This window comes from Anabrus simplex, chromosome 6 (genome assembly GCF_040414725.1).
Source record: "Anabrus simplex isolate iqAnaSimp1 chromosome 6, ASM4041472v1, whole genome shotgun sequence".
NCBI classification, from domain to species: Eukaryota; Metazoa; Arthropoda; class Insecta; order Orthoptera; family Tettigoniidae; genus Anabrus; species Anabrus simplex.
The window spans coordinates 126,790,781-126,817,224 of NC_090270.1; the positions used below are offsets into that span (position 1 = coordinate 126,790,781).

The following is a 26,444-nucleotide window of genomic DNA, read 5'->3' on the forward strand; positions in this document are numbered from 1 at the left end:
GATTGATATTTCTATTCAACAGTTTCATTTAGAAAGGCAAATGGAATCAAATGTACAGTAATTTCAAGAATGCTGCATTATAAAAATATGCTATTCAAAAATTTACTAAACCTATTTTTAAAAAATTGTTTTGGGCTAATTTTCAAACTAGCTAGCTTTGTTTTCTTCAAAGTACTCCTCTTGTTCATTAAGGCATGAAACCCAATGCTGTTCCCATTATACAAGTTTTGTTTTCCAATTACCACTACTACTAAACTGTTTTTATTCCTCCCCTGAGGGGGAAGGCGGGCCTCTTAGATGGTGACGCCATCTCACAGGTCGGGAGATTTGTTACGGTGAAGGAGATGCATGGAGAAGGTGAGGGGGTTGGTGGGTAAGGCCTATACTAGGAACCACAGAAAACCATTCTCAGGACAGCCGACGGTTGGGGCCAGCCGTGAGGTCCAGCCCTTTCTCGTCTCCCAAATGCAGAGGCTTAGAGCCACAGTAGAGCCATGGCCGCCCCTCCTCTGCTTGGTTGGCTGATCAGAGTGCAGAGCTGTTGGACCACGGATCAGCTGAGGCCACTTATAGGCCGGGACCCACTCTGCATCTTCCGACTTCTCCAATTAAAGTCATGCCCTCTTTGTCCTCAATTACAGTACAAACTCTATGGGAGATACTGTCTACCAGAAGTTGAAATGTCTCTGGGGGATTTGCAAATCATTCTTCCAGCAGCACTACATTCCCTCCCCCAATAAATTCAATAAATCCACTACCAAAAGTCAAAGAGCAGTCCACTTTCTAGTTAGATGCAAGAAGATTAATGGAAAATCAATTTACAATGCGTCTTACAACGATTATGCGATAGGATAGGATTGGAAAGAAAGCAACCAGGATGCAGATTCTCTTCCAACCTGGACACTGAAGTCTCCTATAAATATAATTTTGTCAAGGTGAGGTAATTTATTAAGAATATGGTTCATAAGAAAATTTCATATTTGTTATGATTCTATGAAATGACATGCATGTAACAAGAGAAGTGTAACTTTTATTCAGAAGATACATTAATATGTTCATTTTAATTTTCTAATTACATTTGAAATAATAATAATAATAATAATAATAATAATAATAATAATAATAATAATAATAATAATAATAATAATAATAATAATAATAATAATAATAATAATAATAATAATAATAATAATAATAATAATAATAATAATAATAATTCTAAAATGCAATAAATCCACTATCAAAAGTCAAAGAGCAGTCCACTTTCTAGTAAGATGCAAGAAGATTAATGGAAAATCAATTTAGATGTAACAATAACAACTAGAACTTATTGCAGAATTTCAGGAGTTGTAAATACTTGTAGAATGAAATGTCATAATTTCAGCCACAACAAAATGCAGAAAATCTCTGCATACCTTAATCAAAATAATTTTAACAATACAAATACGACTTTTAGTAGGCTACTCTAATTGTTTTCAGAGACAAACTGATATATCAAAGATAAAGATTTTCTATTACAGTATATAATTTTACCTGGATTTGCTGAGAATAAGAGCCATATTCTCCACATCCGACATGTTAACTCGAGTTTTTCTATTGATCACATTCCCTCGCAGTTCCTCCACTGTACTTTCAAGCTCACTGCAACATATTTCACAGACTTAAAACAATGTATAACATGTGAAACATACATTCTTGAACATTGATAATAATAATAATAATAATAATAATAATAATAATAATAATAATAATAATAATAATAATAATAATAATAATAATAATAATAATAATAATAATAATAATAATAATAATAATAATAATAATAATTCTAAAATTCAATAAATCCACTACCAAAAGTCAAAGAGCAGTCCACTTTCTAGAAAGATGCAAGAAGATTAATGGAAAATCAATTTAGAAGTAACAATAATAACTAGAATACTTAAATAACTCAACAGGGATCTGTGAGACCCACGTGAGCCTGCTTCCTCGATTTTCTCAAAGATGGAAATGGAAATAGTAGTTTTCTTGTTGTTTCCATTCCAAGAACATAAAAAAAGTAGCAAGAAGATGCTTGAAGAAGAAAAGTTAGAGAAAGAATGAGAGTAACATAGTCAACGCTTCCCTCCAGTCTTAAGCTACACATCCTTTTATCTTTTCTTTATATTATAATTAATATACTGTAATATAACAGGGATCACATTTTATTCATATTAATATGCAAACAGAAATTTTATACATTTAAATTCTTTTATGAGTAGCTCATTTCAATTTTATATGTCTGTTTTTGGCATCTTCTTTTCATGATTTATTTTATTGTATGATTATCTTCCAAAGATAGAAATGCATAGAATTTATTTAACTTAATTTCATAGCTCATTTGTATTTCCTTGAAATAATTGAAACATGGTCTGCCAAATGTTATAATTAATGTTTATTATCAAGTTCTGAGATTGTAATAATAATTTGAGCCTGTGAGGAAGAGAACTCTGTTTCCCAAAACATGTACGGTTTGTAATAAATTTCATATTTAGTACCGGTATTGACTAAGTGGACATTTAGTTGGATATATTCATGTGATATATGATGAGGAGAGAGTAAATCAATGATAACTGAAGACAGCACTGTGTGATTATTTATTTATCCCTCTTTATACACTGACCTGTCATTGTGTTTATCCTATTACATGCTCCTTTAATATTCCTATACTTCTTATATGACTCACTTCGCACCTATTTATTATTTGCCATCTATATATATATAAAATAACATGGACCAACCGACCGACTGACTCATCATTGCTGAGCCAAAACTACTGGACATAAAGAAATAAATTTTGGGCATACATTTATATTACTGTATTAAGGGAGGATTTTTGTATATTCCATCATTAAGGGATTGAAAAGGGAGAGGGGGTAAATTTTTAAAATTAGTAGGCCTATGCCTGTATTTCAAAAACTTAACAGTTTAAAGACATGAACATTGGTATTTGGAATTCCCTTTAAAAATGAAGAAATGCATATTTTTTGTTTTCAGAAAATCCATTTAAGGGGGGTTAATATAATGGTATGTGGCCCCCGGAGAGGCCTGATGTAGGTCTTTTGATTTGACGCCCGTCGGCGACCTGCGCATAATGTTGAGGAGGAAATGATGATGATGATGATGATGATGATGATGATGATGATGATGATGATGATGATGATGATGATGATGATGATGATGATACATCCAGTCCCCATGCCAGGGGAATCAACCAATTATGGTTAAAATTCCCAACCCTGCAGGGAATCAAACCTGGGACCCCTGTAACCAAAGGCCAGCATGCTAACCATTTAGCCATGGAGCCAGACACTTAAGGGTGGTAAAAATAAGTGAAAAAGGGGGTGAATGTTTATTTCTCAAAAACTGAAGATGTTACAGATGTGAAAATTAGTACATGGAATCTCCTCTAAAAAAAAAAAAAAAAAAAAAGAAATCATATTTTTTTGTTTTCAGAAAATACACATAGGAGGGGTAGAGGGTTGAAAAGAAGTGAAAAATGAATATGTCTAAAAAACATACCATGTTATAGACATAAAAATTGGCAATTGGAATCTCCTTTGAAAATAGAAAAACATGCATGTTTTTGTTTTAGGAAAATCCACATAAGGGGATGTTTAGTGAAAATCAGGTGAATTTTTAAAATAAGTATATTTCAAAATCTTAACATGTTATGGATGTAAAAATGGGTATTTGAAATCAATTTTAAAAATAAGGAAACACATATTTTTTGTTTATGGGAAATGCACTTAAGGGGCATGGTGAAAAGGACTGAAAAAAGGGGCTTAATCCCTCAATGGGGATACTATATCTCAAGAACTGAATATGTTACAGACATGAACATCTGTATATGGAATCTCCTTTAAAAATAAGGAATTTTTTTTTTCTTTTCAGAAAATCCATTTAAAGGGGGTGAAAAGGACTGATAATAAAGGTGTTGAATTCTTTCTTTGAGGATACTTATATCTCAAAAATTGAAGATGTTACAGACATGAAAATTGGTATTTGGAATCCCCTATGAAAATAAAGAGACACAAATTTTTTTGTTTTTGGAAAATCCACTTACGGGGGTTGAAACAATTGTAAAATTGGGTATTTTTAAAAATGAGTATGTCTACAATATATCTAAAAAATGTAACATGTACCAGAAGTGAACACTGGTACTTGAAATCTCCTTTAAAAATAAAGAAATGGCTTTTTTAAAATTTTCAACTTGGGAGAGAACTGTTTCTCCCATACAGCCTACAGTTTTATGTTGCATGTTCCAGAGTTTGCTCTACCAGTAGCCTGGTCATTTTAACCCCAAAAGGCAATACCACAAATGTACTAAGAGGTTCTGGGGTAATTCAAACTCACTTTTACATTGAGTTTTTATACTTTAGGGATTTTCAAATAATAATTATTAAATTAATGTCATAATGGTCCACCTTTTTCGATACTATAATATGCAATATTATTGAATTACATTACTAAACTAGGGACTAGTTTCGGCCTTGGCTGGCCATCTTCAGCCTTAATGTAATACATCTAATAACTAAACAAATGTACAAACACACAATTGACATAAAAACTAATGTACAAACACACAATTAACATTAAAATCTGGGATGAACTATGTGTAAAATCTGAAAAATAAATTGGGCTCTAAATTCTTAGCATCTGGAATATGATTATCATCCAGACTATTTCTTGTATTAATATTAATAGAACTGTTAGTTCTATTGCTGCTAATCATTACTATTTCAAATGCAAAACGGGAACTGGTAAATGTTGATTCTGTAGTCAAATAATCAATCATCAAATCTACTTGAGTGGTGTTAGCAGTATGCAAGACACTAGACGCCACTGTAAATAACCACCAGCTGACGCAGAACTGCTAGATGGTGTTTCCACATCAACCAACGTAAATAAAATGAAATGTTCCCGTAGTGCTTGTTAAAATCATGCTGAAATGCTGTTGGACATTGTCAAGACGGCGCATGAAGATATGGTTAAAACTGACACATTCTTAATTTGTGGCTGGTATAAATTCACAATTCATTGCGGTGTCCATGAAGTTAACCTGAATAAATGATAGACAGAATTGGATAAAATTAATGAATAGAAGGAGGGAGAGAGAGCGTGTTAGTCAAATGGCATAGGTTATATGAGACTTACTTCTTCTTGCAGCATGCGGTGCGTGGTGTATTGTTGTGTATTGTTGTGCGCCTCATACTAACCATTGTGAGATTCAAAGGAAAACGAAGGGGCGGGGCAAGGAGAGAGAGGCGTGGCAAGGGGTGAGGAGGTGGGGCAAAGGGAGAGGGGGGCAGAGGGGAAGAGGGGAATTAAGGCGGGGCTGAAGAACGTGGGAGGAAAGGTGCTACGAATATTATGAAAAACTGAATTATGACTTTTTGGTTTGATGTTTCTAAAAATGGGAATTAGAAGGTCAAATAGGATATTTAGCTTTTCTGAAATGTTATTAAGATTATGATTCAGGTTAAAATATTGATCTATATGTATGAAGCAGCTTTAATGTTAAGGAGGGGTCATTTGTTGATGATTTCAAGAATTTTTCCTTTTCCTTTGAATCTCACAACCGTTGGTATGAGGCACACAACAATACGCCATGCACCACATGCTGCAATGAGAGGTAAGTCTCATATAACCTATGCCATTTGACTAACACGCTCTCTCTCCCTCCTTCTATTCATTAATTTTATCCAATTTTATCTATCATTTATTCAGCTTAACTTTATGGACACCGCAATGAATTGCAAATTTATACCAGGCACAAATTAAGAATGTGTCAGTTTTAACCATATCTTCATGTGCTGTCCAGACAATATCCAACAGCATTTCAGCATGATTTTAACAAGCACTATGGGAACATTTCAAGTTATTTAGATTGGTTGATAGTGGAAACACCATCTAGCAGTTCTGAGTCAGCTGGTGTGTTTGTACATTTGTTTAGTTATTAGATGTATTACATTAAGGCTGAAAACAGCCAGCCAAGATCAAAACTAGTCGCTAGTTTAGTAATGTAATTCAATAATATTGCATATTATAGTAATGAAAAAGGTGGACCATTACAACATTAATTTAATAATTATTATTGTGATCACAATTCAATACAGATCAAAATCATGAAGATATATCCTATGATTTTCAGATAATGTCTTAGTGCAGTACCGAGGAACGATTACTTTGATCAAATCATGAAATCCATGCGAGCGAAACCGCGGGTAACAGCTAGTTACTTATGGCAAGTTACTGGGATATTTAAGAGAAAAATTAATACACAAAAAGGTAGTGTGTTTTACTGTCCACTAAATGTACTGAACTACTATTTACAGTTCACTCATGTTTGATTTTCCACTCGATACGGTTTGTATTCACTATCATAACACCCACTAATGCACGCTCCAGTGATCACACTGCACACCAGCGCGTCAGACTTCTTTCATCCACATGGCTTCAGTTTCAGAACAGTTCACAGCTAGCAAGCTTGTCTATCTCTGCAGAGCCTGGGGGCCGACTCAATATCAATGAATGACTCGTCATGGACTCGCGACCGTCTGTAACTGCTTTCTTCCACTTGTGATTGATGCACTCAAGAAAGACTCGCTCTTGTGTGCCAGTGTTCTCTTCATAAAGATCCATAGAAGACTGTAATAATTCTCACTTCCAGATCATTCTGGTCTATTGTTAATCAGTTTCCAGCTTCTTCTAGGTACTCCTCTTATCGCCTGCCTCAACAGTTCGCCAGCACTATTGTTCTGCTTGCTGCTGACCCTGTCCATACTGCTGCAACTGTACCAAAATGATTATCTCTTGTCCTTTTATGCTTGTCCTGTGTTCGCAGTCTTATATGGCCTGTATTCATCTTTATCCTTTTGTCTCTTCCCCTTTCCTGAGTTTGTTTGACTTTCTCTTCATGCTATAAATCCCACATCAAGACTGAAGATCTGTCAAGATTGCCCTTCAGCAAGTGTTAAAAATCTACTCCTCTCATGAATTTGGGAAGTAGAAACAAGCTCATTGGTGACTGAGAAAAATAATCTACTGCTATGAGTGCATCAAGTTTGAAACCCTCTCTCATGTGCTTGGCTTCTGTGCTTTAGAAAACACATTTGCAACAACAGATATGATGGATTGAGACACACCATCAAATTTGCTCAAACAGTATGAAATCTTCAAAGAAATAGTTTGTTTATCAAACACTGATTCACATTAATTTGCTGATGTGATTTTTAACCTAATGAATAACAGCAGTTACATAATTAATAAAGATTTGGGTTGAATACAAACAAAGACAATGTCACTGATCCAGAAAACAAAATCCCATTATGAGCTGTGTATTGGTAGAGCCCAGAAAAGGTGTTAAATTCTTTCTATGAGGATATATCTCAAAAACTGAAGATGTTACAGACATGAAAATTGGTATTTGGTATCTCCTATAAAAGTAAAGAAAATAAAGAAACCCAGAATTTCAGGCATTTATTTTTGCTGAAATAGGCAGGCAAATAAGCACTTAACATTCAGGAAATAGGCAGTAGAATAATTAAAATAGGCATTTATAATGACAAAAATGGGCACTTAAAATAATAAAAATGCTTTAATGTAAGCTACGTAACACACATCTGCATCACATTTTAGTACTTAATCTTACATCCCCCTGTGGGTAGGGATAATAGAATAGCGTCAGCAGTATCCCTTGTCTGTCATAAGAGGAGGCGACTAAAAAGGGGACCAGGGCCTCTCAACTTGGGAATGTGGGTTGGCGACCATGGTTCGTATAGCTGAGTCTGGTGGTGCTTCCACTTACTTGTGCCAGGTTCCTTGCTCTTACCTTTTCTGTCTAACCTCTCTTGGTCAACTCTTGTTCTTTTCCGTCCCTAACGGCATTGGATTTGCGAGGCCTGGGGAGTCTTTAATTTTCACGCTCTTTGTTGTCTTCCTTTTCTTTTGCCGATACATTCATTTGTCAATGTATCGGACTTCTTCCATTTTCCTTCTGATTAGTGTTATCAAAGGATGGTTACCAAGTTGTTCTTCCTCTTAAAACTATAATCATCACCAGCAGTTAATTTTACGTATCAAGGATGGGACCTGGCAACTCTCTCAACCATTTGACTTGTGGAGTTTCCTGTAGAGATTTGTGTAATATGCAAACATTGTTTATGTGTTATTTTTTTATCTATTAACTTAAAATGAAGTTTTTCTTTATTATTAATAATTCAGTACATTGAAATTATATATTTTTCCTTTCCACTGATTAATTTTAATGCATAAATAACAGCAGAAAATATCCACAACAACTTAAAAAGGCAAAAAAAAAAAAAAAAAAAAACCAATAACAAGGCATTGAACTATCAAATAGGCTACGGAAACTAAAATAGTAACTTGCCCTACCGTTCCCAAATGTACAGAAACATGTTTGTCTCTATGTGACACTTCGATATATCCACCCAGACAGAAAAGGGCATTTTGCCTTACTTCTGGGCTGTAGTCATTAGATTATTTTTTGGAGATAGAGGGGCAATCTAAAAATTCACATTGCACATTTTCAGAAAATTTGGCATCTCTTCAAAATTACGTTTTCAATGATTTACTAACAGATGCACATTATCACTCACATGATCTTTCTGAATTAAATTTGTTAAAAAGACCTGTTCTTGACTGATAGTATTTTAGTATTCATTTTAGTCAAGAGAATAATCAAGAAGAAAATAATGGGTCAAATAAAACAGGATACGTCTGTTGTATTTGACCTATTCTTTTTTTCTTGATTATTCTCTTGAACTGATCAGCAGGTTGTATTCAAACAGTAATCCATCATCATCATCATCGTCGTCATAGTCGTCATAGTCGTCATAGTCGTCGTAGTCGTAGTCGTAGTCGTCGTCGTCGTCGTCATCGCCCATCTTCAGTTGGTCAGGTGTAGTGTACGACCCTCCCTCCATCTTTGTCTGTTCATGAACTGCTGTTCTCTCATAATCTTCCCCACCGGGCAAGTTGGCCATGCGGTTAGGAGCGCGCAGCTGTGAGCTCGCATCCAGGAAATAGTGTATTCGAACTCCACTGTCGGCAGCCCTGAAAAGGGTTTTCCATGGTTTCCCATTTTCACACCAGGAAAATGCTGGGGCTGTACCTTAATTAAGGCCACGACCGGTTCTTTCCCATTCCTAGCCCTTTCCTGTCCCATTGTCGCCATAAGACCTATCTGTGTCGGCGTGACGTAAAACAAATAGCAAAAAAAAAAAAAATCTTCTCCCAGCCTTGTCCTCTCTCCTTGACATCTTTCTTTTCTAGATCGGTCTATTTTCCTCTCGGTCTGCCCATTGGTCTTTCTCCTTTTACTTCTCTTTCATATTTCCTTCTTGTGGTCCTGCTTGTGCTCATCCTTTTTATATGGCCAAACCACTTCAGTCTTGCCTTCAGGATCCTTTGTAGTAGGGAGTCTCTTATTCCTCCTTTTGGATTTTTTTGTTCCTGATCTTGTCCATCCTGGTTTCCTGTATCATGGTGCATAGGAACTTCATTTCTGCAGCTTGGAGTTTTGACTTGTCTTGTCTCATTAACATGGTAGTTTTCAGGCTATTCATGAGGATGTGTGTATAATAGGATTTATATAATGTCATCTTAGCTTTCAATGGTACTTGTTTATCCCACAGCAGTTATCTTACTTGGTCGTAAAATTGGGTTGCTTTGCTAACTTGATTGCCCACCTCATATTTTGCAAGGTTGTCTTCTGATACTATTCTACCCAAGTACTTAAACTCTGGAACACTGTCAATTTTGGTGTCATTTAGTCTGATTTGTGGTTCTTCATCTCCCCTCTGTATCTTCATTACCACCGTTTTAGCTTTCCTGATATTAAAATCATGTTTCTTAAACTCCTGTCTCCATTTCTGCAGCCTTTCTTCCACATCATTTCCAGTTTCACCCCAGATCGCCACATTGTCTGCGAAGATTAAAGCTTGTAAGTCCTGCTGCTCCTTCCTTTTTAGTGCCTTTATTATAGCATCTAACATGGTGAAAAAGAGGAGGAATGACAAAGTGCTGCCTTGCTGTATTTCTGTCTTCGTTTCAAACCATTTGGATAGCCCACAACCCACTTGCACACAACTTTTGGTTTTATCATACAGCTTCTTCACTTTTACAGTAAGACTGTCATGAGCCCCCATCTCCTTTAGGCATTTCCGGATACACTCCCTTTGCATACTATCATAAGCCTTTTAGATGTCTAGGAATAGTAGAAAAACTGGTTTCCCTTTTTCCCAGTGCTTTTCTGTTAATATCCTGACAGCAAATATAAGGTCTGTAGTTGTTCTTCTGGGCCTAAAACCATATTGTTCCTTTTCAAATAAAGTTTCTACAATTCCTTATCTAAGAAAAAATATCCTTCTTTAATATTTCTCCCCCAATCCTGTGTGTTTTGAACTTATGAATTGAACAGTATCTCTCAAAATATTTCTTTATAAACTTACAATAATATTGTAAATATTTAGAATGTGTACACAAACAAAAACTAATTAGACTTACGTGAGGTCCTTCTCTAGTCTTAGCATTTCTTGTTTATATGCGTCCTCTTCACGATTGAGCCGCACTTTCTCCGCATCACCTGACATCCATGCATCATCTCCGCCCATCAACAGCATTGTCCTACAACAAAGTTTCATTCTACTATACCGTGTTGTTCATTACTTTCATGTCTAATATATGCCTTACATTTACATTAAAGTGGTTTAAATTTAAATTAAAATTACATTTAATTGAATTTAATAATTTAATTTAAGTAATATAAAAACAATTTAAATGTAATAATTAAATTTAAATTAATTAAAATAGTGATGATAGTTGACCTCTTTACTTAATTCTTTTTTCTATCAAGTTCCTTTAATCTCTCCTTGCTACCACAACCAGTCTTTTCTCTGTTTCTTTCTAACCTACACGTCCATCTTAATTTTTTTATTTCTCTGTTACAGGTGCATCATTTTTCACACTCTTCAACTATTGCTTTAAATCCATTCCATAGACCAATTATATTTCAGTTTACGATTTTTCACCAATCATAATTATTTTTTTAAAACTCCCTTATGCCTCTCTTATCAATCATATAGTCTTGTTTAATAGCCCAACTTTTATTACCTTCCTTTCTAGCACTAGGGAGTAACTAATTTTGTACAATACTTATGTGTTGATTAAAATGCCATTACTTCTGAAGTTCTGAATAGATTTCTTAATATCACCTTTCAATTCCATACTATGACAGCAGTCAGTTATGACAGATAAGGGCTTAGCTGAAACTTATTTTGAATAAAAAATATTTCATAAGTACATTGTTTTAAAAGTTTATTTCTTAACTTTCTTATTTTACTTTTTGAAAGTTACGACTTCTAAAGTCACATTTTATATTTCTAATTAATAACTATACTGGAGCTTCCCAAAGACAAAGTATTTAGGTTGTATGTTTTCAAAATATCAAAAACTATGACTGAAACAATTTTTTATTTTCAATTGAAAATACTACCTTCTATATTTTAAACAGAGAATGTATTCTATTGTTGATTTTAGATACCGGTACCAGAGTAAAAGGATGAATATGCTTTTATATTTTATGAACAATGATACAATCACAAGAAAGAAGTAAAAAAGTAGACGTGAATAAATAATTCTAAGAAACCTGAGCCACTGTTAATAAAATAGCACTTACGTTATTGCTTTTCCTACATCGAGGAATATACCTTTGAACATAACATATTTATACAGAAACTAATGCAGTGTAATTCCTAGCCAACACATGTGGGATTTTTGAAATAAGTCACATCTTTAGATCCATGTAACACAAGTGGTCCTGTGTTTATGATCAAAAGATCAACATTCACATAAAATTACAAGCTTGCTTGTTTTCTTTCTGGCTACAGTGACTAACAACTTCTACAAGAAGTGAGTGAGTGGTTCAATTACCTAATCTTGATGAAGGTGTCCCGAATTGTCTCCCGCACTGTGTGAGCCTGGGCCTGGGTCATCCGTCTCAAGTTACGTACTTCTTGGCGTAAGTCCTTAGCCTTCTTTTGTAAGCCTCTTAACTGATTGTACATTTCCGGTGTGAGGTGCAGATCTGAAACCAGTGTAAAGAATTCAAACCTTGTCCTTCTTATTCTTCTTCTCATAAACTGGTGACAATCTACAACTGAAAACTGAACTCACCTCTATATACATGCCTGCCCTCATATTGACCAGGAGACAAGGAGACAGGCTTGGGGGGAGGTGCTGGCTTATGACGTTCACGTTCCGTGCGTTCTGTCAACATGACAATAATAATAGCCACACCAACATACAAACAACAGCTACTTTACTAATAGAAGAACTCTTGAAACATCTTCAAGAAAATCCTCAACACATTTTTTTTTTTTTTTTTTTACAAAAATAATAATTCTGTACACATAAATTAATAATGAGAAAATAAAATAAAGACAAGGGTAGTGGATGGGTAGTCAGGCAGGCTAGCGGACATGCAGTTGTCATAAAGCTGGGTTATGCCACTGCCTCTTAATATCACAGTGTAGCTTCACCATCTGGGAACCATGAACTGGCCTGCTACGTTTGAAAAAACTAATCTTCCAAGTCTTCCATTTTGTTACAGGTTTGGGTGATGATAACACAAACACACACATCATGATCTATCAGTTAGAATTCATCTAAAACACCTACCAATGAAACCACAGCTCTATATCTGAAGAGTTCAAGATATTTTTTTTATAAAGACTTCTTTTTAATGTGGAGTTTAGTTCAGTTACTGTAGTAGTCTGACACACCAGTCCAAGAGTCTTTTACCATCCAGGGTTAGATGAGGTTATAAAAAAAAGAAAAAAGAAAGAAGGCATGCAAGATGGAAAGGATGAGGAATGAGGAGGCCCTCACTGATGTATAGGGCCTTGGGCCATACATACAGTTACCTTGTGAAGACATTCTAGGTAGAGTTGATGATTTGATTGCCGGCTTAGTAGGTTTGCTGTCCGCTGAGGTAAGCGTAAGGAAGATAAAAGGTCAACTAATGTTAGTCTCCAGTGGTACCAACTAGTGTGAATAGTACTGAGAAGAATATAACTATAATGCATTACTATTTACCTGTATGCTGGGGAGAGTGTTGTTTGGGTGAATTCATGTCAGGAGGCTCGTCTGAGAAGGAAACCGACTTCTCAAAGGACACAGACTTATCTGTAACAAATCCAGTGTGATTACCAACTGTATTTCTTCCCATAGTCTAGAAGCTAATAAATGCATGCATCCAAGCTGAAAGGGATAGCAAAGTTAAAAGAAAAAATGCTGAAGAAAAAACAAACAAAAAGAAGTGAAGAGAGAAAACAGAAAAAAAAGATAATAAAAGGGAAACATTAGTAATTTGAGTGGGTTGAAAGAAGAGAGATATGACAAGATTAAGTTTTTATTACAGCACATTATACAACTGCACATTTAAAACAATTAAAATTTGAGTTGAAATCAATTGGTTGGAAGAATTAAAATATTTAATACAATCAAACATTCTGCAGCAAGGAACAAATTAATCATTCAGCGAAATATCATTTTGCGGTATGCAAGCTATTATACAAGGACATGCCAGAGAACATATGAGATAGAGCAATATGCACATTAGAAATCATGGCAAATAAGCAAATAAACAGCCTGTAGTGATTTACCATGGCATTTGGACTAGACATCCATTTCAAAATGTTGTTAAATTAATTTCCAGCTACAAAATTTTGCTTAATAACTGTATATTATTCTTTTGAAGGTTAGTATGAAAACTAGCCTTTGTTACAGTTCTATCAGCTAATTATCATTCTACTACTGTATGGTATGCTGCAAATGTGTTTAAGGTATATTTGATATTTTTTATGAACTGCTTTTTTTCCTATGCTCTTTTACTCTTCTGCTTTATAATTTTGGTATACCTTCAATATTTCTCTCCAAAAAATTTAAACTTGCAATGCTTAAGTAAAATTTTGTGTGTCTTGTCTACACAGAGGAAACTGATATGCTAAGTGATATGACTTGAACTTTTCCTTTCTTTTACTTCTTAAATTAATTTCCCAGTTGTACATGTTTGTGACCTCATCTAACCAGTATTATTAAATCATTGTTGCTTTAAACTTATTTATCCTGAATCTATGAGAATAACTTAATTCACTTAAGAAAGTTATATCATCACTCAAGAGCTTGGTTGGATCCTCAAATAGCATCACGAAAGGTTATCTGGTTATAGGTAAACCACATAACTGAAGGTGACACCATAATGAGGCATACCATGCTATACGAGTGCTTTCTTCTCTGAGCCAGAAAGTGCTAATACAGCATGAGTAATGCCTTTCAGAGCATCCAGAGGCACTAACTTTGTTCTAAATGTTATTACTCAACACCACTTTTATCTTGGCAGTTTTCATACTGTCACAGCCATAAATGAGACAGACTTCAGTCTGCTCCGTGCCAAAAGACAGATACAAAATTACTGCATCCAACCAGCATTTAATAAAACACTTAATTCTAACAATTGTATTACACTTTTTTCTACATTTTATTATAATCATCAGCAGGGTGAAGAAATGGTGAGAGAGAGAGAGGAATCATAGGGCTTAACTATTAGAGCTTATTTCAGGCAGTGTCCAACAGAGGAGGGGTATATAATTCCCCTGTAAGTAAATTATCCCCCTCCCCCAGAAAAATGTAAATTGTAATTCTTTTTGTTTAAGAATGATAAACACTAGAGAGTTATGACCGTCCCTTTCTGAAGAAGGATCAGACGAGGTGCAGTTTGCCCTGATTTATTGCTTTATTAATGGAACCTTCCTCTACCAAGCCTAAGTGCTGACTGAACAAATTTCTCAGTTTGTACACTCCTTAAGTGAATATTGTCCTATTGGCTACCTATTGGAAACACACCCTCTCCAAAAGTAAAGGAGTGGTGTAAGCTCGAGCTACTTAGAGCGATGACAAGGGAAGAGGACTTTAAGTAATTTATATTTTTACCCGGTTTCAGATGGACTTGCCAGAATGAAACAGAACAGTTAAAATAAAAATCTTTAAGGTTCCACTTTGTTCAATACAAATACACTGTTGTTAGATGACTTTTTACAACATATATTTTATTGCAGTACTAGTTTCGGCGCTCTATTAAGGCACCATTATCAGCTGCGCAATAAGTAGAGGAACTTGAAGATATAACAATACAAAACAACATACTGATATACTTAACTCCTTAATGTCTATCTAATGGTGAGTTTAAAACTCTAAGTTACAAGCAAGATAATCCTTGTGAGTCAAAATTGTAAAATCTCATGAGTTGTCCTCAATATTCTGTGATGGCTATAATTTTTTACATTCGTACAAAAAAAATGGATAGACATTAAGGAGTTAAGTATATCAGTATGTTGTTTTGTATTGTTATATCTTCAAGTTTCTCTACTTATTGCGCAGCTGATGATGGTGCCTTAATAGAGCGCCAAAACTAGTACTGCAATAAAATATATGTTGTAAAAAGTCATCTAACAACAGTGTATTTGTATTGAACAAGGTGGAACCTTAAAGATTTTTATTTTAATTGTGATCTCAGTTCAATACAGGCAAATAAGATGAAGTTCCTCACATTTAAGGAACAACAGGTTGCATGTGCGGAGTTACCACCGCTACGTTGCTTTATTGCTCAAGGTCTGGCAGTCTCTATATTATGTGTTTTCTTGCTGATGCTTTTAGGAACATATGCACAGTAAAAAAAAAACATTTTATATATATATAAATGTGTTCTTTATTTTCCTCATTATTTTATAACGAAAAAATCCCCCCGGGCAATTTTAGTGGGGAGGAACCTTTGAGATAAAATTGTTGGTGGTGGAGGAGAAACCCTCCCTTCATGCTCCCCATCCCCCCTGCACGATTTTGCACCCTGATCATCAGATTTTTAAATTCCCACCCATACACAATCTAGAAGATTTTTTGGTATAAACAACAACAAATATGTGACTGACACTATGAGGGCACCAGAATGAACACATATGCTGGTGATATTACAATTAACGGAGGGGCTGAGAGAGGTCTCCTAGATTAGTCTGATGCAGTTTATGAAAAGGCTGAACAATGATGAATGAGGATTAGAGTGTGGAAACAATCAAGACAATAGTGGTGACAGGAGAAAAGGAGCTACAAAAATCAGAGAGAAAGATCTTGAAGTACCATCATGGAGAACCTTAAGTACTTAACATATGTTGATGCCCGTCCTCCTGATAAAGCTTGGAAGCAGAAACAAGCTCATTAGAGGCTGGAGAGGAAATGGACATAGATGAACAGTGATTGATGAGGAAAGAGCCCATCTATTCGAAGATGGTAGTATGTGAAGATGTGGAGATTGTCATTTCGTGTTTTGATGTTTGTCCTTTTCTTCTCTTTTTATTGATCTCTCTTCTTATGTTGACGTGTCATTGTGTTTGTCCAACTATGTGTTCCTTTTCATATTCCTATCTTTATATGACAAGTAAGGGCTGCCTGGCTGAGGCGGCAAAGGCATGCTTGGTTCACCCGGAAGGATGTGGGTTCAATTCCCTGTCACGAAGTCGAAAAATTTAAGAAATGAGATTTCTACTTCTGGAGATGCATATGGTCCCGCGGTTCACTCAGCCTACACCAACAATGAGTACCAGGTTAATTCGTGCAGGCAAAGGCGGCTGGGAGTAGAGCTAACCACTCTACCCCATCAAGTGCTGAGATTACGGATAGTGGAAGCCTATACCTTCCACCCCTCCACGGGCCTTCATGGCCTATATGGAGACGACTTTGCTTTGCTTTGCTATATGACTTAAATACTTAAGAAGTGAACCAATTGAAAGTCAAGGCTAAATATTGCATCATCAGGACGACACAACTTTGGAGTGTTTTCTGTAAATATCTTAGGGGTACATAATCTATTTTGGAAGAGAGATGAATGAATAAAGATTAAAACAAACAGTGGCCTATACAATGTATGTTACATATGTAGAATAAAATATGTGATTGGAACATAGCCAGTGACAAAGAAATACAACAGTCATATTCAGACAGCAGGTATTACAAGCCTAGGATTTATTTTACAGGAGACATGGAAAGTTAGAATGAATACAATGGAAAGAGGTGGAGAGATTAAGTGATAAATTAGATAAATCAATAAATACATTTTGAATATCAGGAAAAGAGAGCTGCATTTTCCAATGTGCTTTAAAATGGACATAGTTCAAAATGCCATAGTAATTAAATTTTGACATATGCACTATTTTCCAGACACAAGACATCATAAATGAACATCTCAGCATTCCTACAAAGTATTAAGAAACATTAACTTATGAATGACATTTCATATTTCTGTCCACATTCCATAGCATACAGTTTGACTTTCTTTTGAATGGTCAGTATATCATGCTACTAGGGTTACAAATTAAATTCATGTATTATTTTTGTTCATATGTTATAAGCCTACAAAAGAGAATGAATGTCAACAAGTAAAAGAAAGAAAAACAAACAAATACACAGAAAATCAAAGAGAATAGCAGAGGGACAAAGGAAAGAAAATAGTTATTCCCATCAGTAAAAAATCTGAAAATGTAAACCAAAACTAAAAATTAGAAGTTTTAAGGTGAAGACTTCAAACTACAATATTTGTAAGATGATTTCTTCTTCTCAGGTAAGAAAGCTAACAGAAGCAATATATATATCAGGGGTGTAGGCAGGAGGGGGTTAGACCCTGAGAAAGTAACATTACTCGACAAACATTCAGAGACATAATTGTAAAACCAACAGATCTGTTGAATCTATTTTCTAAGAAGCCTCAAAAATTGGATTTTAGATTGTAAACTGAATATACATCTCGCTGTAAAACTGTTGACCTTGACTGTATTGTTCTTGTTCTGTACTTTAATGTAAGATTTTGTAATGTACTGCAAAATGAATATCAACATAATTCACTTGTATTAGTGTCCTTATAATGACAAGTCATACATGCGCGCACCACACATGCACCTTCAGTATGTTCTATCAGCATTTTGCAACTATAACCCCCCTCCCCCATTAGCTGATCCTGGCTACGTTGCTGATATATACGCGGACAAAACAGATGGAAAGCAGCAACTAGCATGCATGGATAGCATGCACATAAAAGAAAGACACTGATGAAGGCCGTCACCAAAAATGTATAAATATTATACAAGAGTTCTTAAAGTACTATCTCTTTCCACAAATACCCCCAGAGTAAGCAGGCTTTGTACCAGGCTCAGGAACTAGAGAACAGATAGTAAAAATGCGGCGAAATGCAAAAAAATGCGGAGAAATTGAATGAGTTCCATATGCCTGCAATATTCTGTTTCCTTGATTATTCTAAAGCCTTTGATAATGTTAATTAGAACCATCTTTGGTAAGTGCTTGTACCAAGTCATCTTATACAACTGATAAAAACAAGATATACGTTAGAATCGATGGGAAATCAGAGCCCTTTATGGTTGGAAAAGGCATCAGACAGGGATGTGTCTTGTTACCACATCTATTCAACATATATAGTATAGGCAATGGATCATCAGAAAAGCCACAGAGAACAGGAAAGGTGGTGTTCAAATAGATGGCAAAACAATCTTCATTATCCACTATGCAGACAGTCCCACAACTCCTTGCAAAAATTAACGTACATGTACCAGACAGACGCACAAGGTTCAAGAATACATTGTCTACAAATTGGCATAGAACTAACTATGCATTCAATGGGCCAATTGAATGAATGTCAAGATCTCTAAACAAAGTGGATATTGATATTTTTAACTGCTCATTGTCAAAATTTAGAACTCATTTACATAATCTCCAGAATTGACTATTACTTTCCTGTGCTTACTTGTAATATAACCTGTGTATATATCTGTACATATGTTCTACTTATACTCCATTGAACTTTCTTTTTACTGTGTTTTGTATTACTTTTGTATTACTTTCCTGTGCTTACTTGTAATATATCCTGTGTATATATCTGTACATATTTTTTCTACTGATACTCCATTGAACTTTCTTTTTACTGTGTTTTGTCTATACTTCTCTACTGTTATGTAAAATGGTATTTCCATTAATAAAGTATTATTAATATCACAGTGCTGGCCAATTTGGAGGAAGAGCAGCCAGAACTTCTACAACACACTGAGAGGTTCAGTGGAGAAGTAAACCTTAAATTAATCCAAACCAAGTTTTACTTGATGGTAGTGGATGAACAGGGTGCATTACCTTATCTCTTCCAGCTTATACAGGATATAGATCTCAAGGAAGAAATCGTCTACCTAGGTTCACATTTTCAGTAACGGAAATTGTGAAGGCAAAATTAAAAAGAATGCACTATCTGGTCTAACAAAAATATGGAAAAATCATCAAATTACCAAGGACGAAAAGAAGTGCAATAAGAGAACTGAAGCCTGTGTTATCGACAAATGCTATGAATATCCTGGGTAATAAAAAAGAATGAATGACTCCAATCTGAAGGAGCTAAGGATTTCCCCTAAAGCAGGCTTATTCCAAAGGCAAATATTGACATTTTTCAGCTGTGTCATCTGGGAGACGGCACTGAAAAGCACATCATCCAGGGCAAAGCTGATGGAAAACAGCTGTGAGGATGTTCCCTGAACTGGTACAATGATCAGAAGAAGAGTGACAAATTTGCCACTTGAAAGAATAATGCACACAGCAGAAGACTGCAAACTATGGTGGAGTATTGTTGACAGAATTGCGTGAAGGTCACGACATTCGAAATTCAACCATGACTATGCTTATAATGTAAGTTGCTGCTTTATATCTGCATCCTATACATACATATGGATTTCTTTTTTCTAATAACTCCATTGCATTAATATCTGGTAATTTCTTTTATCAAAGTACTGCAGCTACTGAAGCCAGTCTGAGAAGCTTTAAGGAACTGGCCTTTAGAGCTCAAGCTAGTGGGTTCGATTCCAGCTCAGTCCGGTAGAGTTTGAAGGTGCTCAAATACGTCAGCCTCATTTCAGTAGATTTACCAGGATGTTTAAGAACTTCTACCGGACAACATTCCAGCACCTCAGCATCTCAAAAACCATTAAAGCAGTTAGTGGGACGTAAAACAGATAAAATTATTTCAGTTACTGAAGTGTGACTTATTATGCTCTGCTCCTTAATTTGGTATCCTCAGTTCAGTATTTCTCCACATTTATAAAGATTTTCAGGATCATAGCAGCATAAACAGAATCTAGCTCAATTTCTATTCCTCAGTTTAATACGAGGGTTGGGGCAAAAGTCATCGCATTTTTTTTTTTATTGAAAGAATCTCAATAATAATATAAGAGAATTTATTGGACTCCAACCTATTCAATACATATACAGATGAAAGGACAAGGTGTTAACTACATGTGTGGATAATGAATAGCACTGAAATATCGTAACACACTCATTTATTACGGTAGTATACAGGGCAATATGGCCTTCCTGGTGCAAAAGAATGACAATACAGTACACATAAAGTTGACATGACAAACCTGGGCCTAAAGACCCTCAAAGTAGTCCCCTTCTACTGACACCACACTCTGCCAACAATGTGGGAGGCGCTGAATACCATCTGCCTCAGCATTTGCCGCACCATGTGTGAATCGGGTCACCTGTTGTTGCACAGCATTAGCAATGTCCTCTCGTGTTGCAAACCGCCTACCACGTAGTGGTTCCTTAATCTTTCGAATGAGATCAAAGTCACAGGGCGAAATGTCCAATAACGGACCATTTATATTGGTATTATAAATTTGCTCATTCAGGACAAATATTTCAGATTCCCTATGGGAATCAACATCTATATCATGTCGGGAGAGTACGGCGGGTGCTCCAATTCTTCCCATCCCCAACGTCACAGTAGCTGCCCTACACACTCTGCTTTATGTGGTTTTGCATAGTCGTGCAGGATTATTACACTGTCCAAAAGATCCGGACGTTTCTCCCAAATTCCATGTCGTACTTGTCACACCAGGAAGTCCCTGTAGTACTGTGCGGTCACTGTTCTGCCATGTGGAACAAAGTGGCAAACAATGACACCCCTGACGTTATACGCGACGATCACCATCAATTTGACTGGGGAAAGATTCTGACGGACCTTCTGCCTCCTTGGTGATCCAGAATGTCGCCACTCCGCTGACTGACGTTTCAGTTCTGATTCGTATGGCCTGGCCCAAAATTCCTGTTGCCAGCATGCAAGGTGGTCAGAGCATATTGCATAGCGCACCCACCTTTGAACTTCCGTCAGTGCATGCGGTACCCAACGCAGTGCGATTTTGTGCAGTTACAGTTCATTACGCAATATCTCGTGGATGGTGCGTTTCTCGATGCCACTTGTCCTCTCTAACTCCAGTAGTGTCCATCGTCTGTCTTCATCCAGGAGCTGCTCGATGACGGCACATGCCACGTCGGTCCGCACACTGACAGGTCGTCCCGAACGTTGCTTATCACTGGTTGACACACGTTCTTGCTGAAACTTTCCTACCCACCGTGCTACTGTACGGTATGGTAGGGCATTATTCCCAAGGGCTTCCACTAATTCACTGTGACATTCCATCGCATTTCTCCCTTGGAGAACAGCTATTCTGATGTAAGCACGCTGCTCAACACGGGTTACTTCCATCTCGCACGACACCCACCAACTGACTGATTTCACAGCCCTCGCTGCGCTACTACCAGCTATCACAAAGCCATCTGTTGTTCTGCATACACACTATGCCTGCAGAACTTCCACATGACACATATATGTTTGTGATCTGTTTACATATCTACAAGAAAAAAAATAGTTACCATGACTTTTGTCCCAGTCCAATCCTCAACCAAATGCTTAGAGGAGAACTTACTATATCTCTTTCTGAAATGTGCCCAATCCCATATACAAGTGTCCTTTCCATTTGCATTGTCCTTCTGATCCTTATAGTCCTCTTCTTTTACCAGAAGATCCCAAGTTTTTTCTGAACCACCCCAAGGTAGGTGACCATCAAACCTTACGAACATTCTCAGCTCTCAGTAACTGTGATTCAGTCCTTCTTAGAGAACCACAACATGGTACATGTCCTGGGAATGTTGACCATTTCCACATCATAGTTCATGCTTGTATACTATCCCCTCGAGTATGGTTATCATTAACATCAGTAATGTTATTTCAGCTATCCCTGATACTGTAATCTTTCATCATAAACTTTGAAATATTCATCTGTTTGGGTTGGACATGACTGACTGTTTTGAAACTTAGTTGGATGAGGAATTAAAACATCATAGACATAATGTTCATAACCATTCTGCCATAAATTAATATTTACATATGTAAAAAGTAGCAAGTTTTTGCTGCAGTTTTAAATGGAACATGGTATATCAATTTCAATGAAACATGGCAGGATGATCAATTAAGAAATTAGAACATCGCTGCATGCCTGCCCTTATTACATAGGCTATCCACAGCATGACAATGAGTAATTCTGGATGGAATCTCACAGTTTCCTAGTTTGTGTTAATGAAAGATTCTATTAACAGCATGCATTTTTATATATAGATGACCAAAATTTCATACTACATAGTATTTTAGCTTCCATTGTAAATGGCATAGAAGTATTGAAATTCTAATATTTTTATATACAGTATATTCATACTGTATGTGATAGTAAAGTAGATTTGTAGAGCTTAAAACTCTATTCATGTTTTCAAAATCTCATTTTCAGTATAAAGAATTTTTAGACTCCTTCTTTTAAAGTCACCTTTCAGCTTCATACATTCTTCAATATCTCTGCCGCCTTCTATTCTTTTCAGCATTTTCAAGAACATTCACAACTTCAATTTGAGAGGAGTTCCCCTAGCTATAGGAAATACAACAACAAAATGTCAAATGAGCATCCTGCTTTTAGCAATATATGTCAACCAATATGTAATTAATTCTAACAATGTAATGCTTTTAATGAAAATTTGGTCAATTTTGACTGTGATCTCAACTTAGCACTTCTAATGCATTTTATTCTAAACCTCTTTGTATCATCTCTAATATAAAGAATAATGTTTTAGATCAACAGTCCTAAAAAATCATGGGAATGTATGAGGGTTATTTTTTAACTAAGGTCTGATCAGTTGTAACTTTGTTAAGTTTGCGCTTGTTGAAATGTGCATACACGCTGTCTCCTGGCATGCACTGGGCATGAGACGACACCAGTTGCAGTCATAACATCATTGCGTATGGTTCGATGTAGGCAATTGAAATGTTTCAGATAATTGAGCGTCCTGCCAAGTGTGAAGTAAGGTCTGTAATTCGATTTTTTACAGCAAAGAATGTGTCAACTGCAGACATTCAATGGCATGCTGTACAAAATAAGCGATATGGCCTATTGTCATTTGGAGTTTTGTTCCTGCATGACAGTGCACGACACATTCTGCTGCTCAAACTCAGGAGTTAATCCGATCTTTTGAATGGGAGCAAATGGACCACCCCTGTGCAGCCCGGATCTTGTGCCGAGCGATTATCATCTGTTCTGTTACCTGAAGCAGTTCCTCGCCAGTCAGAGGTTTGACACCGATGAAGTGAAAACAGTAGTTGAAGACTGGCTTCAGTCACAGGCGTCAGAGTTCTATGATGAGCGGATACAAAAATTGGTGGAACGCTATGATAAATGTATAAACAAACACAGTAATTAAGTAGAAAATTAGCTTAATATAAAGAGGACATTAAAAAAGTGTTACTGGGTGAGTTGGCTGGCAAATGCTGATGCTGTACCTCAATTAAAACCACAGTCGCTTCCTTCCTACTCCCAGCCCTTTCCTATCCCACCATAAGACCTATCTGTGTTAGTGTGACATAAAAAAATAAGAAAACAGTTCCCCTGTTCATAGTTGCCATACTTGTTTACAAACTGACAGGGGTTTATCTTTTACATTTTTAAATTTTTCTTTGAATTTTAAGGAGTGTGTTTCATTTAAGAATCTTGTTAAATTATTTAGAGTAAATTAGAAGTATCATGTGGCACATCTAATGCCTGATCTAATCATACGTGCACCTAAAATCTCATATGGAACAGTAATGTAAATAGGCCCCAGTATGTTAACTAATACTATCTATCAATTTCAGTGATGAAGACTCTGCCTGGCCTTTTCACACTGGACAAACTACTAACGCTATCACAAACAGCCATGCAATCACCAAAGTACTTGAAAATCTCCCCAACATTAGACCTAATCTTTCAATTCCCATTTATACAAGTACATCAAACCAGTTTGGGGATTGTCTTATAATCAAATTCCTGAAATGCTTACACCTATTCTCCCTTCCTTTTGTTGAGGTACTCTGAGTTAATGCTCAAGTGAGTGCTGCTCTTTATGCCTCCAGTTTGCCTTTTATCTTGTTTCTTCCCATTTAGTGGCATACATGCATAATAATCTGGACAACTACTTTTCTTCTCTTCACTAAAATTTTACTTCAGTGCATATACAGCCTTCTCCACCTGACTTATTTTTTTGTGTGATTCTACACTCTGTTAGCTTTCCTATCTGAGTTGTTCTTCTTTCCAAGTGTAATTCAATCAATTATTTTCCTGATAAGGTTGCACGTTCTGATCCTGTAACTCAACTGAACATGCATGATGATTTTATAAAATTTTAACATCATAAAAAAAAAAAGAGAGTAGCATTCCTCTTTCCTCAGTATAAATATAGTTTACTAAGGACAGATTTCCACCTTATTAGTAAATTTTTCAGTCCAGAGTTAAATACAGAAGCCTCAGAGAAACAGAAAACAGTAAGGCAACTTGTGAAGGAACAGCAGGAATACATGTAACCATCAGTAAACAATAACCTATGCCTATTCCTTCATAGCAGCAAGGAAAACATAAGCTTAAAAATATGAAGTGGTTTAATCTACAAAAATAAAACATAAAAAATAGCAGCAACTTTCAATAATACTAATATTTCCACATTATCTCTCTTGTGTTCAAAATCAAAAATGTAGAGCTGTATGCTATGAATGGGAAGAAGATGCCTTTTAGTTCTTGAGCATTAACATAATGATTGAAGAGTGACAGATCTGTTTATTAACAAAGAAACACTTACTCTACATTTAACAAGAAACATGCACATCACAATAAAATAGCAACATAGCAATGACAATAGCAGCAGCAACTTGAGGAGAATCTAACCTTTGCCTAATTTTGGAGGTTTGGTGTCTGTCCTTAAGTAGGAATCATCTGGAATATAAGACGCAATAACCAAACTTAAACCAAATTATCAAGTAGTAAGCCAGCGGGACACGGATTGTCTAAATTCAGACCTTATGATATATAACGTAAAAGTAAAAGAACTCTCTTACAAATACCAATAAAAACATTAAGTTAATAAGAATGTAGCCATGCCTGAATTAATAAAACTGCAAGAATGCAAGTAACATCTCATAAATGTAACGAGTTTGAATGTATTTAGTAATTCTCTCGCAGACTGTCATATCGCACATCAACAAACAAGTTCTTATTCCCCACTCATATATTATTAGGTTTGTACAAAATGACCAGAGTCAAATCTACATACATACATTATCATTATAGACTGTTATGCCTTTCAGCGTTCAGTCTGCAAGCCTCTGTGAATTTACTAAACGTCGCCACAATCCTCGATTTGCAACTAGTGTTGTGGCCTCATTTAGTTCTATACCTCTTATCTTTAAAACGTTAGAAACCAAGTCTAACCATCATTGTCTTGGTCTACCTCTATTTCTCTTACCCTCTATAACAGAGTCCATTATTCTCCTAGGTAACCTATCCTTCTCGATTTGCCTCACATGACCCAACCACTGAAGCCGGTTTTATCCGTACAGCTTCATCCATCGAGATCATTCCTAAATTAGTCTTTATCTCCTCATTCCGAGTACCCTCCTGCCATTGTTCCCAGCTGTTTGTACCAGCAATTATTCTTGCTACTTTCATGTCTCTTACTTCTAACTTATGAATAAGATATCCTGAGTCCACCTAGCTTTCACTCCCGTAAAGCAAAGTTGGTCTGAAAACAGACCGATGTAAAGATACTTTCGTCTGGGAGCTGACTTCCTTCTTACAGAATACTATTGATCACAACTGCGAGCTCACTGAATTGGCTTTACGACACCTTGATTCAATCTCACTTACTATATTACCATCCTGGGAAAGCACACAACCTAAATACTTGAAATTATCGACCTGTTCTAGCTTTGTATCACCAATCTGACATTCAATTCTGTTGAATTTCTTACCTACCGACATCAATTTAGTCTTCAAGAGGCTAATTTTCATACCATACTCATTGAACCTATTTTCAAGTTCCAAGATATTAGACTGCAGGCTTTCGGCACAATCTGCCATTAAGACCAAGTTGTCAGCATA

General features: G+C 36.0%; 1 protein-coding gene across 12 annotated transcripts in view; it reads right to left on the reverse strand.

The window, feature by feature from the left end:
- The window catches only part of LOC136876182 (coiled-coil domain-containing protein AGAP005037), a 1,087,707-nt gene that overhangs the window by 121,339 nt on the left and 939,924 nt on the right, over positions 1-26,444 (reverse strand). For 9 of the 12 annotated variants that reach the window (XM_067149908.2, XM_067149917.2, XM_067149915.2 and 6 more), the window contains 7 exons: positions 25,233-25,280; positions 13,156-13,245; positions 12,984-13,046; positions 12,235-12,327; positions 11,992-12,145; positions 10,567-10,686; positions 1,534-1,641 (listed from right to left, as the gene is read on the reverse strand). In XM_067149908.2, coding sequence (XP_067006009.2) covers positions 1,534-1,641; positions 10,567-10,686; positions 11,992-12,145; positions 12,235-12,327; positions 12,984-13,046; positions 13,156-13,245; positions 25,233-25,280 — 676 coding nt within the window. The remainder of the gene's footprint in view (positions 1-1,533; positions 1,642-10,566; positions 10,687-11,991; positions 12,146-12,234; positions 12,328-12,983; positions 13,047-13,155; positions 13,246-25,232; positions 25,281-26,444) is intronic. The other 3 variants (XM_067149912.2, XM_067149910.2, XM_067149918.2) reach the window with 3 other exon arrangements.